Here is a 16,643-nt window from a genome sequence, read left to right on the forward strand (position 1 = left end):
ATCTATTGAGTTAGGGCAAGAATAATTAGAATGTAAGTTATTCTTGATCAAGGTAAATACAGTTGTCCTTTCCACATTCTGACTTTCCATATTGTGGGTTGGCACAAGAAATTAAATGGGAATGGGGGGGGGGGTTGCAGAAGCTGCAATGACACAGGAAAAATGTTTAGAAACTCAGAAATGGTAAAACATAATTATAGTATTGTATCATATAGTCTTTGACCAAAAGCTTAACCCAAATTTTATAATAAGATAATGTAAACGTCTCATAAAATAAAGAGAAGAGAAATTCAGATTTCTTCTCTGTATGAAGAGAGAACTAAAAAAAAATCATGTGGATTTTTCAGATCAAGGGGGTGCTATGCCATTAACTCACTTGATATGGAAGAGATAACTGAATTGTTAATTAAATTGTGTTGAATGCAGACTGATAAAGATAGAAGATTTCTGTGAGGAAACATTGAAGCTATTTAGTCAGCAATTGGATTTGGGTGGGTTGGAGGACTTCTCCCCAAGAAGAGCTTTGATAGCCGATCCAGAGGCAGGTTGGTAAGAAAAACCCTTTAAGCCTAGAGTAATTGCCTAGGGCAAACAGATGGAAAATACTAGGAGAGGGTAAGGTGGTGTTTTCCTGAATCCAGGGCAAGATAGAGCTGCCTTTCAAATGTCTTGAATTGGAGAACCAGTAGACATCTTAAATTCCCTAACACAGAAGTCATTTCCCTTCTCCCACTTCCCTATACTCTGTAGGGCATCATCAAATCCAGACCCTTGGGCTCAAAACCCAGGAGTCATTCTGGATTCCTTCCTCTCTCTCACCTCCCACATCCAAGCTTTGCACAGACTGTCCATTTCACCCTCATAATATCTCTGGAATATGGCCCCTTCTTTCCTCTGACACCCCCCCCCCCACTCAGGTGCAGGCTCCATTCTATCACTCCTGGCCTGTTGTTTAAACAATTTTTAGACTGTTGTCTTGCAAACACTTTCAGGGAAGGGATCACCTTTTGCTCTTTTTTTTTTTTTTTTTTTTTTTTTGGTATCCCCTTGTGTGCCTGGCACATAATAGGTGCTTAATAAGTGGTTAGTGACTGACTTGCACTAAATGCAGTAGTAGTGCAGAGGCTGGGACTGAAGGACTGAGATTTCAGATTCTGTGCTAGAGAGGTCAGAACAAGCCAGGGATGGAGCCCAGAGTGAGAGTGAGCCTAGGAGTGTATGATCAATGAGCAAAGCTGCTGCTGCTTTTAAATCATGAAATTATGGCTCATCCCAGGATCTCCCCTGCCCTCCCGTGATCCAGGCTCGATGAGACAGCCCCAGAATGTCCAGCAGCAACCCCGTCCCCTCTCACAGCCTCCCATATGGGCAATGGCACCTTTTTTTCATTTTGTCTTTTTTTCCCCAGAGTCCTAAGCAGTTCTTCAAGTTTTTGCTTTTGCATCCTAGTCATTTTATATGGATCTCACCTAAAGCCACTAAAAAAGGACCTAAAATATTAGGTCTTTTTATTCATCTTTACCCCCTCCCACCGCTCAGGTTTTGTCCCATTGTTTACCCCGTGAGCAGTTCTTGCCGGTTCATGTTGACTGCATTAAGCAGTCAAAGGGGAACAGCTCACCGTCCTCCAGGGTGTGATCTGGGGACTATCTCCCAATCCCTTGAAAGGTCTGCTGCCAGTTGTGGGGCCCTGGAGAGTCTTCTGAGCAGCTGAGTAGGTGTGTGGCTTGTACCAGAGCTAGAACAAGGGGACAGAAGGAGGAAGGTGGTGTAGCTATTGATATAGTTGTAAGAGCAAAGGTTTATGTGTGTGTGTGTGTATGTACATATATATATATACACACACACACACACATAGAGAGTAGCTGCTTAATAAATGTATATTAAATATATTAATTTATAAATAATAAGTAATGAATACAATCAATAATAATAATCTCAATAGAGGTTTGCTGAGTGATTAATAAGCACCTGCTGTGTACCAGGCTTCATGCTAAGTTCTGGGGATTCATCAAATATAAAACCAGTCCCTCTCCTCAGAGAGTTCACAGGCTAGTGTGGGAAAGAGCGTGTAAAGAACTAGGGACGTAGTGTAGGGGGACAGGTAGTCTTAGCTGGAAAGGCCCTAACAAGAAGAGGAGAATTCTTTTTAAAAGTGTCATTGTTGCTTCTTGTTTGAATGCCACCAACATCTCCCTTGGAGCATCCCCAGGCCTTTTTGAAGACAAGTCTTGAGATTCAGGAACACATAACACTCAGCCTTTATTTTCAGGAAGGAAAAAATCGAATTTGACAGCTTATTATTTTCACTTTTCAAGGAAGATTTGGGACTTCTTCAGCTTGAGGAATTCTTCCATCAGGCCCGAAACCCCACTTTGAGGCTGTGGTTAAGTCCTAGGAGTCACCTGAGGTCATGAGTGGTTAAGTGACCTGCTCAGGCAGAATTTGAACCCAGTTCTTCACACACATGCTCTCCTGTGACCTTCTGCTTTCCTGTTGTTCAGACATCACCATGTTTACTCAGAGTGGCCACAGCTCTATCTGGGTAGCTGAGGAGAATGCCGAGGGGAATTCTCTCCTTAAGGCTTGGGTTCAAATTCCATCGCAGCCCCTTCCTACATTGAGATGGCCCTTCCTGCTCCCGGAGTGACTAAGAGGCTCTAAAGCACTAATGGATGTCCTCATTGTCGTTATTCCCCCCTTTCTGCCTCAGTTTCCTTATCTGAGATCTGTTCCTGCTTTGAAACCTCTGGTTCCCCTGCCTCCTCAATGCCCTCCATCCATCCTTTGGCCTGAGGAGGAGGAAGCAGGGGGAAGGGCCTCTCTCCCTGGCCAGCCTTCCTGGCCTGGAGCCACAGCGGCAGACTTAGTACTCTCCTTATTCTTGCCTTCAGCCACAGAATAAACAAGGGTCCCTGAGGGTGCTCCTTTCCCTCCATCTGGACGAGTTGCTGTGAATGTGAAGTGGACTGCATTACTGGCTTTTGGCCGTGTGTGCCAAGTGTGGGGCTGAGGCGAGGGCAGTTGGTGTTTCTGAGATGATAGCAGGAGAAACTGAGGCACAGAGAACTTTTCATGACAGAGTCTCTTAGTGGACTAGCAGCAGAGGCGGCTACGACATCCAAACTCAGTCTGGGTGCTGACTTCTCAGTGTTGTGTTTTAGAGAATGAGTAAGCATTTGTAAAAGTGTTTGTGCTGTGCTGGGCACTGTGCCAGGGGCTAGGGCAACAAATGCAAACAGAAAAAAGCCTCTGCCCTCAGTGCCTGGTGCCCTAGTAGGGGAAGGGCATGCTACCAGTGCCAGAGCTTGCATGGGGATGTTGGGGGACAATGGTGGACCCCTAGTGCAGTTGGCCAACATGCCCTCTCCAGGATGGGAGACACTGATTTGGTTGTTGTGCCCAGAGGTAGAGGTGGAGCATGAGTGAAGAGGTTGTGAGGAGGGCAGAAGGGGAGAAAGTTGGTCAGTGTAAAGAGCCCTCTGAGTCTGCCTCAGGGTATTGAAGGGCATTCATTGTGGGGAATGCAGCTCCAGGAGAGGAGGTGAGGCAGAAGGGCACACCGGTGGTCAGTGAGTGACCAGCCTGATGGATCTGGATCGGGCTGATCATAGAGGGTAAATAAAGGTCACTTATTCCAGCAGATCCAGAAATCCTTGCAGTTCTGATTTGGGAGGAGGGAAGAGCTCACCAGGACCCACCACAGTCTTTCATCCGCCTCTTCTTTTTTCCTTAGTTCTATTATCCATCTGTTCCCTGCTCTGTGATCCCAACCCAGATGACCCTCTGGTTCCTGAGATAGCCCACACCTACAAAGCAGACCGAGAGAAGTAAGTCCTCGTTTTCTCTATAACTGAACAAGCATCAGTCCTTGAACAAGCCGCCTTTTGTCCTTACGTTCACCTGCTGAATGTTTTGCTTCTCCACTTTTTATAGTAAGGACTTGTGACTAACCCAGAGGTCACCAAAGGCAAGTCTGTTTTGCAAGAAATACATTAACATATTAGAGTCATTTAGCAAAAAGACAATGTAAGCTAGTGGATGGAGGCTTGAATTATAAACAGGTGGTATGTTTGGGCCATCCGTCAGGTCTGTGTGATGGCTTTAAGGAGGAAGCGGATGGTCACCTATTTTAGAAGCAATTCTGCCTTCTCTGTTGAAAGCATGAAAGTTTGACAAAATGTTTTTCCAAATAGTCCTGTCTAACTCAGTCCTTGAAGGCTCCGCTGGCAGATGGAGGGCCAGAAACAGGGCTCTTTAGAGTATCTGTGGCAGAGAGCATTATGGGCCTATCAGCCAATCCACCTGTTGTGTGCTGGGCACTGGGGTGCAGGTACAAAGAATGAATTGTCCCTTCTTTGCAAATGGCTGATATTTTAATAGGGAGACAAGAAGTACATTTTAAAATATCTTCAGTATAAACATAAAATGAATAAATACAAATAACTCCAGAATAGTTAAAAACCAAGATAGTTTGGGAAGGAGAGCACTGGTGAGGGGCCAGGAGGAATCCAGAAGAGTTTCAGAGGGATCTGAGGTCGAGATGAGGAGGGGAAGCATTCCTGTGGTCCCAGCAAAGGTCTGGAGATGGGAGATGATATGGTATGGCTAAGTCACATGGTGTGCACACTAGTTTAGGTAAAGCACAGAGTGTGGGGAGAGAAGTAATGTCCACTGAGACCAGAAAGATAGAGAGCCCAAAAGGGCTTTAAAAATAAATAGAAGCATTCTGGGGAGCTGTGTGCAGATTTGCCACAAATCTGTGTAGAAATAGCAAGCAAATGCATTTGTGGGGCGGTACTAGGTTATAGAAGCCACCTAACTCACCAGTTCTGACCAACTAACTGCTGATTTGGTGTCTGCATTCAAAAGATAAAAGCCAGTTGTCACTTCAGCACGTGGCATGTCAGAATCTGCACCAGGCACAACTTGGAAACAGTAGCATGAATTTTAAAAGTTGACAAACTTGCACCCTTGGAAAAGACACGTTCACACTCATTGATTGCTGATTGAATGACAAACTTGCACGATATTTTTGGATAACAATCTGGCAGTTAAAATTACAAAAATTAATCACACTCTAGACTCACTAATTCCATTGTTTGCAACACACCCTGAAGGTGTTATCAAAACAATTTTTTTTAAAAAGGCTATTTGATCTTCATCCAGAAAGAATATGGAGAAAAATATAGTATTTTTTTTTGGTTATTGTTATTGGTTTTTTTTTTTCCCTTTCTCACGTTTTTTTTTTTTCTTTTTGATCTGATTTTTCTCATGCAACATGACAAATATGGAAATGTGTTTAGAAGAATCGCACATGTTTAACCTATATTATATTACTTGCAATCAATAGCAGAGAGTAGGGAGGAAGGAGGGAGAAAAATTTGGAACACAAAGTTTTGTAAGGGTGAATATTGAAAACTATTTTTGCATTTATTTTGAAAAATAAAAAGCTATTATTATTTTAAAAGCTATCTGTTTAAAGATTTTCACAGCTGGATTATTTAAAATTGGGAAAAAAAATAACTGGAGATAACCCAAATGTTATATATAGAGGAATGGCTGAATTCTTGTGTTACATAAATTTAATAGAATTATTTATAACATTAAGATCAGCAAATATAAGCAATATAAAAAATCTGGGAAGACTTTTGTGACTTAAATTAAAGCATAAAAAATAGAACCCAAAAATTCATGGCAGCTGTTTGAGGCAGAATGCCTGAGATAGAATGGATAGAACCCTGATGGAGATCCCAAGAGAAGGACTGCAAAGTTAGAGAGTTTTTATATGTGGGAACTAATTAACTATATGTGGTTGCTCAGCAGATTTTATTTGTTAAATTGACATCCAGTATTAATCATAACTATTGAAAGATTAGTCAAAGTCAGGGGAAAAGCTTGCTAACAGTACCTGGTCCAATTGGAAATTGATAATTGCTGAAACATCTAGAGAAGAGGTTATTTTAAAAATGATTAACAAATGCTTATTTTTTTCTCCCTCCCATCCATCCCCACGTAAAACAAATCTCTGCCTTGCCTTGTTCTGCACCCAGACTCCATTCACTGCCTCTCAGGGGGCGACACCCTGAGCTTCCATTCCTAGGCTTCTGCCTTAGACTGAGTCCTTGAGGCTGTACCCTCACTTTCTCCACTTGTTCTCATCACTGATTTGCTAGCGAAGGACAGCCATTTTTGTTCTCTCTTGACGTATTCTTAGGTCCATTTTCATGTTTAAGTTTGTTTCCCTTTAACCAGCCTGGTTTCTCAGTGCTTTAGCTGTGTCTTTTAAAGGGAGTGCAAAAATGTGTGAAATTTCACTGTTGAATTTTTTTACATCACTCAATCTCTCCGTTCAGTAGCAGGAATTTCAGAAACATCCCAGTGATACTTTAAATTCATTAGGGATAAATGTCAGTCTCCCTTTGAAAGAGAAAAATAATTTACCAAGTGAAGTTTCTCCCGAGTCCCATGGGGAAAACTTCAGAACTTTCTGTGGCTCCAACTGGGATTCCCTGATATAAACTGGTCTTTTCGCTTTCTTTTCTCACTCATGTCACTCTCTGGGGCTTGCTCAAGCCACTATTTTTGCCTTGCCTGTTTGAATCTAAAGTTAGTTTTCATTATTCTCAGATAACATCCGATTGGGCCTTTTCTACTTCCCATATTTATTATCACCCTAGAAAAGGGGAAGAGAATGAGGAGATAGATTGGGGGACCCCTTGGGGAAGTGACAAATAGCTTCCTGGGCTGGGTCCCCCGGCCAAAAAGTAAGAAAAGCAGAGCAAGGTTTTCCTTGTGGCTTCCATGTTTGCTTCTCCTTGAGTTTACGTCTCCTGTCGAACTGAGAACTTCTGCTTTTTCTCTTCCAGGTATAATAGATTGGCCAGAGAATGGACACAGAAATATGCCATGTAAATGCCATGAAGACTTGACTCTTTTAAGGCTAAGAAGTTAACCTTTCAGCATGGTCTCTTAGTGGAATCTCTGGGTTGTCCACTGTTTACTTGATGTCATGAGCCATTTGCAAAGAGTCTCCTACTCTGTGAACGGACCCTGGTTCCCCTTTTGCTTTTGTCTCAACATGGAGGTACCATCTGTAACCATTTGGGTTCTGAGAACTTCATGCCTTTGATGCCAAAATCAGTAGCCACCTTCATTTACTGATTTTTAGCCTGGTTCAAACTGGAATCCATCTTCCACTCAGATTCCTTCAACCTTCTCTTGGAATGGCAGAAATGCACGCATTCCTTCCTTCAGTCTTTCCTCAGGGTGATGTATGCTATGTCCTTCACGCTGCACAACTGGAGCTGAGCAGCTTCCTGATAAACTGTCCTATTAGAACCAAGTACTAGCCTGGTGTGCCCAAGAGAGAGCCAGACAAGATTTCCCCTCGTTTTCCGTTTACTGAAGAACTCCATCCAAAGAGAAATCCCAACCCCAAAGATATTGCGTGGGATTAGGAATGATTTTGCTGTGAAATGAATGAATGGCTGGATTTTTCCCCTGTCTCCAAGTAAAGGAGGATTGTGGGATTGGCCAGTCTTTTTATGCAGTAGTAATCACAGTCTCACTTTTTAGATTGAGAAACAGAAGATCCAAAGCACCAATTCATAATGGCCAAGCACTTCATCTCCACTCTCACTAAAAGTATTACCAGGAAAAAAAAAATCATGAGATCTGGCAAGATTGAAGATCATGTCATTTGAAGATCATGGAAGATGCTGAGATTCTATAAACAAAAGAAGAGGAAGTCAGAAGGTGGAAAGCATTTCATTTGTTAGATTAAAAAAAAGTATAAAAGGATGGCCCTTTGGAGGAGAGACTTCTTTTGTAAATAAACCTGTAATTTTTCCCTTTGAAAACATCCTATTCAGAGGGGAGGCTCCACTTTTATGTTCACATTACTCTTTTTACTCAGAAGAAAAGAATTGGAAAAACTGTACAGGTTCTTCAGAAACCTCAACAGGAATGGTTCATTGGGCATTTTGGCTCAATTAGCTTTCAGGTTTAAACATTTTTATTAGAATTGAAATAAATGAAGAAGTAAGGCATTGGTTGCCTTTAGAGTTTTGTGAGAATTCTAGCAAGAAAATGAGCAGATTGGTTTTGTTTTTTTAACCTTAGCTAAAACTTCTCAAAGAGAAGCAAAATGCATTATTTCAAACTCCAAGGTAATAATTTACTTGTCTCTGTTCTCCTCTGGCTCTCAGAGCTGCTTTGCATTCCTCGGGTTACTCCACAATAAAATAATGTTTTGGAGAGTACATGGAAGCCGAGTGACAGTAAAACTATACAACTAGCAATGATCCAGTCAGGCAATTGCAGGTTTAAAGAGAAGGTAAAGAAGATGGATCTGTTGGACCTTGAACTTGAAGGGCAGCTAATTATTATTCTGAAAAATTGGCTTAGTTCAGAGACTCAGAAGTGGTCGTTACCTTTTTGCCAAAAGATTTTGCAGAGGAAGCCTACCAAGGTCAGCTCCTTGTAGGAGAGGAGCAGCTGGGATGAGTATCAGCCCCTGTCCAACTGGTCTCCTATCACCCTAAGTCAGTGTTTTCTTGTCTGAGGATTTCCTGTGTCCTGAATCCTTTGACTTTGGCCATAATGAAGTTTGCACCCTCTTGTCTCTTCACTCCTTTTCAGGCTTTTTAAAACTAACCAATAAATTAAAATTTTTAAACATATCAGGTATAAAGATTGTGTAGTATGGTGTTAATATAGAATGAGTCCCTATAAGGAATGAAGTGGCAATAATGGCATGGGGCTTTGTGCTTTGTTCACTCACTGGTTACATTGCATCTTGTATCTAAGGATCACAAAGCACTTTACAGAGACAACTTGTGTAGCACATTGTGAGAAGGAGAAGAAAGAATTGATTCTCATTTTGCTGGTGGGATATGAAGACCCAGGGGAAAGTCCAGTGCTACCCACTGTACCGGAAAGCCAAAATGAACCACAGAATGTAAGAGGGAGAAGAAATCTTAAGAGATCAGTGTCCCAGTTTTACAAACAAAGAGAGTTTGCTTGAAGTTATATAGTATGGACTTAGCAACATAGTGACTACTAAAAAAAAGTCTTTAAAATTTTTTTTTTTTTTTTTACCATTTCAAACAGATTTCTTAAATTAAGTCTTCCTTCTACTGAGGAGGTTCCATGGGAGTAAAACAAGAGAAATCAGGTCCTTGTTTCCTCCACCTTCTCCTCCTCCAACAGCTATCTTTACTCAGTCTTTGCTGGAAGCTATTGGCAAGCCTAAACTAGACCCTGGAGTTTCAGAGTCCTGAGCTGAAGCCACAGTGAACATGTCATCTTTACCCCAGCTAGTCCAGCTGGTTCTTTCCCTAGTAAAGTCATCAGACCTGTCGTCTCTCAAGGGCAGAAGCTATTGTGCATAGTTAGACGAGACTGTAGAAATCATGTGGTCTAACTTGCTTCTTTGACAGACGAGAAAATCAGTGTGGGAAAAATGTATCCTGTTCCACAGGGTAAAGAGGTTTTGTTTCCAGATGGATTGAATCACTTAGGACCTCTTTCCAGAGGAAGAGACTCAAGTTTGCCATGGAATAGCCAGCTTTGCAGCTTTTCCCCTCCTTTTCCTAAAGGCGTGATCGGTGTCTATAATCCAGGGAGACTGACTTGTCATTCTCCTAAGAGCTCGCCATTTGGAATTCTGGGTGCCAGAGGAGAGTCATCTTGGCATCCTTGGATTTTACAGAAGGTGAATTCGGAAAATTTGCAAACACCCTTCTGTTAGGACAGAGAAGGAAGAGGGAGGTGGCTTTTCAGATCAGTCTGACCAGAGAGGCATTTTACCAGGCTGTGCTCCCCTGCGGTCCCTGAGCAAGCAGCAGCACAGCTTGGTTCTAAGCTACCTCATCACACTTTCTTAGGGAGTTCTTTGAAAAGCCAATGCCAGCCTTCTCAGAGGGGCACATTGGCAGCTTCCCATGCTCACTGGCTCTCAGTTGCCAGTGGAATTTAGGAGGGAGGGGATCCAGGGTGATGCAGATCTCTATTCTCCCATTCTCTTTATGACTCATTCTAGTTGTTTTGGTGTATTTCCTCCCTAGTAATGCTGGAGGGAAGGGGGGAAGCCATTGTTTGGGAGAGTGCTAGCTGTGCCCTCTGAAGAAAGTAGAAATTGCAATTCACCCACCCCTGGGTACAGGTCACCAATTAACACCGAGGTCAAAGGGGCCAGGCTGGTTTAAGCTTCCTGTAGCCTAAGCTCGGACCTCTTCCAGATTTTCCCTCTTAAGAGTGTGCTTGTGTCTCCTATCTTGGTGTTAGCTTTTGAGAAATGGGACAGATAGTAGAGAACCTGCTAGTCTCCTTCATGGCAGTTTGCTGGCTTCAGTCCCAAAGTTTTCCTGATTTTGATCTAGGAGAGGCTACCATTGTCTTAACTAGTACTCTGCTGAGAATTCGTGAAATATTCATACCAGAGAAATGAATACATTTCATATAGTTTCCTTGATTTCCTGAAAAGCGATTGATCCTCACCACTCCAAGGGTATTCTACTGCTCACTGAGCCTCTGAAAAGTTAGGCTTTACCTACTAAGAACAAGAAGCTTTTGGTTAAATCAAAGCTTCTTAAACTGTGGGTCGTATAACTGAATGTGGAGGTTATTGAAATTATGATTTATTTGTATTTTTATACCTGGGATTGCATAATAATTTCTTGGGTAAAAAGGGGTTGTGACTGGAAAAAGTTTAAGAAGCCTTAGGCTAAGAAAGTGCTAGCTCCTCCTTAACCCCCTAAATGAAGAAAGTACCTGTTCATAGTAAAATAGACAGATTTAACCTTGAGCTGCCATGAATGAAACAGCCAGGAGCCTATTTATCAAGTTATCCACATTAGAAACTGTGCTGATTTATTCCACCTTTTTTGAGCACTCCAATGCTTGCATAGCATTGGTTGCTACTCCTGGGAAAGGGCTGGCCATCCAAGAGAGTCCAGCCCTCTAAGAGTTTACAATCTAATTAGTTGGAAATTCAGGTATGCACATAAAGCAAGTATGTGTGTTTAAAAAAATAAAACAAAACCCATCAGGATCATTTGGAGATCAGTGTGAGAAAAGCCTTGTAGAGACTTGAATTAAAACTCGGTAGATGGAATCTATCTGTACAGTGAGGGGCTAGAGGCCTGGCCCAAGCCAAAGCTTAGAGTGAGAAATAAGCAAGATTTCTTTGGGAATCATCAAGGAAAGCTGTCCTTGTTGGAATGGATGATTCACGTTGGGGAGTGGGGAAAAATAAAGGTCTCTGGGTTTAATGGGGGAGGGCTTGATGGAGGAAGCTTCAGGGTTCTAACCACCATTCCCTTGTCTTCCCTTGGCATAGCTAAGGAAAAAAGTAAAGGTCTGCTATGTTCATGTAGGGAGCAAAGAGAGAAAACCCCTCAGAATCTGGCTGCTTGCTTCAAATGTGTGTATCTCTCTCTGGACTATGTATCAAGGAGCAATAACTATCTTTCTCAGGGCATTGTGAATTGTACCTTCTAGCCCTGAAAATAGTGGGGCAGATCAGTTAGCCTAGGAAGTCTTGGCACTATTTCATGCCAGGCCAAAGTATGCAAACTGAGTCAGCCAGTACAGATCGTTGAGAGCCACTTCTCTAGTTTGTATTTTCTTTTAACCTGTGAAATGCTAAGAGGTAGTTGTCCTTGAATGTGTCATAAATTCAGAGTACGTTGGTCACATTAAAGAACATACTGATAATAAGTTGTTTACTCTCTGTGTTAAAATATAAAATGTCAGACTAAAACAGGCTTACCACTGAACTCAATTTGCAGAAATTGCCATCCCCCTTGTGATTTTGCTTCTGTTTGTGTGTGTGAGTCACCAACCCACCCTCCATTTTCTTTAGATCTCTTCCTATCTAAAAACTGGGAATTGGGGCAGATGTGTACACCTTGCCTGCGCTTTGGGCACTATGTGAAAATCCCAAGACACTGGAAAGACTTATGTTGTAGGGATGAGGTCATCCTTCCTTTGGGCTGCAGAAAGGACTGAGCCATCAAGAAATGCCATATTTCCTCTTCTCTTTGGAGGGATCTGTTCCTTCCTGGAAGCCCAGATGGACTCTATTACAGAACTTCAGTCCGCTGTCTCTTGAAGCTGTCTTGGGTCTCCTTGTCATGGCCGCCCCCAGAAGAAAGCACGCCGTGATGTGTAGTCGCACAGAACTGCAATCAGATCTGAGAAGCCCTTGGGTTTTTTCACTGTGGACTGGTTGGGGGCTCCTCCAGTTGCCTAGCACACTCATTTTTCCCTACCCTTCCTCCCTTATTTTTCCCCTCCACTGCCATCCAGTGCTTGTTACTGTTCAAACCACAACACCCACTTACTGTGAAGAGTTTATGTCTTTTTTTTTTTTCCTCAAGATTGTGAAGTATCTATTTACTAAACCATACTTGCCATTTGCCATGCACCATGTAGAATGGATGTGATTCCTTTTTAAGCTAGGAAAAGCAGAGTCTGAAATCTCTCCAACCTCTGCAATACTGTGGCCACATGTTGGTTTGAGCAGAGTAATGTCATCTCGGAATTCTGCTGAAATATGACTTTATTGCTAACTGTGAATCTTCTGTTGATGCATAAGTTAAATAAACAGTGGTCCTTTCTAATTGGTCTTGCTGTGCCTTTAAGAGCAGCCTCTTTCCTGATGCTGTCTGTGTGAATCCCCCTTTTATTGCCCCATCTGAACTCTTGAAGATGTCTTTTGAGTACGAGTCAACTAATTCAAGAGAATTTAAAGAACAGAATTGGTCCAGTAGGGTCAGGTCCTGCCAGTTTAAATTTAAAGCAGCGACAAAGCCTCTAGGGAAGAGTAGAATGAAAATTAAATGTGCAATGTAGGAGAAGATAGAGAAAAAAATCCCTAATACCCATAACAAAACTATAAAATTATGAAATCAAATGAGAATTTGGCTAGAGAGAATGAAATCCTAAAAAGTTTATTGGGTTTAATATTCTTAAAATGAGAATGAGCTAGCAAGACACATGGAAGAAAAATTTCTGGTAAAGGTGAGAAGACTCCCATTTGGTTCTGGGTGCCACATTTAGGAAGGATATTGAGGATGGGGGACCAAAATGGTGAAGGCCTTAAATCAATGCCTTCTGAGGATGAGACAATAGAGGGGACATGGGATATTAAATGGAAGAAGAAACAGATGTTCTGTTTGGCTCAGCTGTCAGAGGAGTTATGGGTAGAAGTTGTAATGAAGAAAATTTAGGTTTGATGCAAAGAAAAACTTCCTAACGAAGCTTGTTTCTGCAACTAAATGCATTGCTAAATAAATCATTTGTATGGATATGTAAGTACAAAGTTTTTTTTTTTTTTAATTCTACCAAAATATGAATAGGGAGTGGATAATGAATAGGGAGAGATTGAAGATAAGGGAGATGGAGGATGATAAAGGGGGCAGTCTGTTGTAGGAGATGGACATATGCAAATAGAGAAGCAAGTGTGAAAGAGGATTTAGTGGCAGAAAGCATCTGAATGATAGGAAAAGGAGGAAGAAGGGAGAAATTCATAGAGAATGACCTCGATTTTTTTTTCCTATAAAATATGAGACAAAGTTTTCAACTGAGAGGGTTGGGTAAGAGGGTGTCAAGAGAGACTTGGGAAGGGAAAAGCCTCTGTGGAGAGTGAGTCAATAAGGGAGGTAATGTAGGGTTGCCAAGCATAAACAGTGAGGACCTAGTCAAAGTTGTATAACGTAAACTTGTACTCAACCAGAAACCACATGATTTTCTCTACTTTCATTCAGCAGCATAAATGTAGGAGTGAAGTCATTGGATGAGAGGAATGATCCAAGACTGAAGCATAACTGACTAATCAGTAAACTGGTGATAGAGGAGGGCTAGTGTAGGGAAAATGGCCTGGGAGGGAATTGAAGGGTCAACATATTGGAGCTCATAGTTTGGATGAAGAGTTATAGAGTTTTTGGCAAGGGAAAGCAGAGAGAGAGACTAAAGGCCAATAGATTATGGGGGTTTCCCAATTCTTATAGAGTGGTACCTCAGTACTCCTTTTGAAACTCTTTGAATTTGGTGAGAAAAAAAAATGCTTCAGCACTTGAATCTTGCTCATCACTTGTCTCACTTGGTAGTTGTCTTGGTTGAGCAGTAGGGATATGGGGTTGGCCAGGTGTACTGCTGCTGCCCTCAGCTGTGGGCAGCTCCTCCCCAGTAAAGGCCAAGGTGCAAGGTTCAGGTTGGAACCCATGATGCTGAAGTTGTGCAAAGCAGGCAGGTTGTAGGACAGCTCCTGCAGAATGATGTGGCTGCATGTATAGTCTCCTTGCTCCCAAAATAGTAGTACTGAAAGGGACATAGAGTGCCTATGCTCAGTAAGAGCAGTGGGAGCCCAGATAGAGGCAGCAGTGGAGGATCCAGGACTCTTGGAAGCTCCAGGCAGTGGCCAAAGTCCTGGAAGGAAGGCGGTGCAAGACCATAGCTTCTCCCTCCACATCCAAGTCTCTCCACTCAAGGAAGCTTGGACAGAACTGGGTCTGGGCAGAGTATAAAATTCAGTCCCTTTTAGAAAGTGAGTTGGGTCAAGAAAGGGGCTCTAAGAACCAATCAGCAGGCTGATTTCAGAAAGGCCTGAAGAGACTTACATGAGCTGATGCCAAGTGAAGCGAGCAGAACCAAGAGAACATTGTACATAACAACAAAATTATGTGATGATCAACTGTCATAAGTCATACAACTGAGTATTTAGTGTTTGAGGAAGAATCATTATATATGTTGAAAGAGTTGGGGAGGAAGAAAAAATTATGAGCTATGTACCTAACTTATTGAAAATTGGAGTGAACTGAGGGTGTGGAGAGTCTAGTAGATAACAGCTATTAGATTTTTGATTAAATGGTAGATATGAATAGCAAGAACTTCAAATTTAGAATGATTACTGGGTTAATGGAGGAAGGGGGAGAATCTGAAAGTAACAGTGGGAAGCAAGAGTTTGATCGGTGCACTAAGAGGAATGAATTTAAGAACAGCCTGTACTTGAAAGGGTGGCCAGAGAGGCTGTGCTTAATTAACAGCGGAGACCCAAATTTCAGTAATCAATCTATGCTGCTGTTGCTTGTTCCAGCTTTCACTGGATTATGGAGACAGCAAGGGGGCTTCCAGAAAAATATCTACTTCTGCTTCATTGACCACACTAAAGCCTTTGTGTGGATTACAAGATGGTGAATCTTCAAAGAGAGGAATATCAAATCATCTTACTTGTTTTCTGAAGAACTTGTATGTAGGCCAAGAAGCAACATTAGAACTGTATGTGGAACAACTAATTGATTTAAGATTGGAAAAGGAGTGACAATGCTAGGCTGGCTGAATCAAAAGCTGGAATTAAAGTTGTAAGGAAAAATATCAACAATCTCAGCTATGCAAATGATACCATTCTGATGGCAGAAAGTGAAGAAGAATTTAGAAGCCTCTTGATGAGGGTGAAAGAAAAGTGTAAAATCTTAACATCAAAAAAAACCAAGATCGTGGTAACTGGTTCCATCATTTCTTGGCAAATAGAGGAATGCAATGTCAGATTTTATATTTGGAAGCCTCAAAGATCACCATACACTGCAATTTGAAGACATGAAATTAAAAGACGCTTGCTTCTTGGAAGGAAAACAATGGTAATCTGGATAGCATACTTAAAAGTAGAGACATTTATTACCTCACTAGCAAAGGTCTGTGGAATCAAAACTATGAATTTTCCAGTGGCAGTGTATGGCTGTGAGAACTGAACTATATAAGGAAAGCAGAATGCTCTAGAATTAATGTTTTCAAATTGTGGTGCTGAAGAAGACTTTTGAGAGTCCCTTGAACAGCAAAGGGATTAAATCAGTCAGTATTTAAAAATTAATTTGACCTATTCATTGGAAAATACTGAAGCTGAAACGCTTTGCTCACATAAGGAGAAGACAGGATTCATTGAAAAAGACCTTGATGCTAGAAAAGATTGAAGTAAAAGGAGAAGGGTATGGTAGAGGATGCTAGACAGCATCATGAAAACAATATTTTGGAACTTGAACAGATTTTGGGATATAGGGGAGGATAGAAGGACCTAGTGTGTTATGGCCTATGGAGTCATGAAAAATTGGGCATGATTGAAAAATAAGCAGTTGCAAGTAGTGGGCACGAGTGGTGTGGTAGGCTAAGAAGTTTGAATTTTTATAATATAGGCAACATCATGGAACATTTTTGAGTAACAGTAATGTAGTCAGGAAATGATATTGGCAGCTCTGTGAAGGATGAGCTAGAGTGGAAAAACTGATGCTTAACGCTGACTAAAGAGACAGTATAAGAGAAGTACAAAAGATATGAGTTCAGATAAGAGAATAATTATTCACCACCTGAGAAGAACAAAAAAGCAAAGAACAGAAAGGGATTAGGAATGGACAGATACTAAGGAAAAAACGAAGCCAGGAAAACAGGAGAATGTAGTTGGAAGAAATCAGCTCATTGTGAATATTGTAAGTTTTGTGATTTAAAGACATTGGCAAAATCCAGATGGTAAGGTAGGAGACATTTAGGTCTTGGCACATGTTGGTGTTCTAGGAGCTCTGTAATATGATCATAAAGATAAACATTGCAGTTTGTAAGAGACAAATGATAAGGATATATAGAAAAAA

The 16,643-nt window shown here is 41.6% G+C and overlaps 1 protein-coding gene across 2 annotated transcripts in view; it reads left to right on the forward strand.

Annotated features, from left to right (window-relative positions):
* Positions 1-12,629, forward strand: part of UBE2D4 (ubiquitin conjugating enzyme E2 D4) — a 37,742-nt gene extending 25,113 nt beyond the window's left edge. For both annotated transcript variants that reach the window (XM_074285848.1, XM_074285849.1), the window contains 2 exons: positions 3,737-3,830; positions 6,870-12,629. In XM_074285848.1, the coding sequence (XP_074141949.1) occupies positions 3,737-3,830; positions 6,870-6,915 (140 nt within the window). In that variant the 3' untranslated portion in view covers positions 6,916-12,629. The remainder of the gene's footprint in view (positions 1-3,736; positions 3,831-6,869) is intronic.
* Positions 12,630-16,643: the final 4,014 nt, after the last annotated feature.

The sequence above is a fragment of the Sminthopsis crassicaudata genome, chromosome 2 (genome assembly GCF_048593235.1).
Source record: "Sminthopsis crassicaudata isolate SCR6 chromosome 2, ASM4859323v1, whole genome shotgun sequence".
NCBI classification, from domain to species: Eukaryota; Metazoa; Chordata; class Mammalia; order Dasyuromorphia; family Dasyuridae; genus Sminthopsis; species Sminthopsis crassicaudata.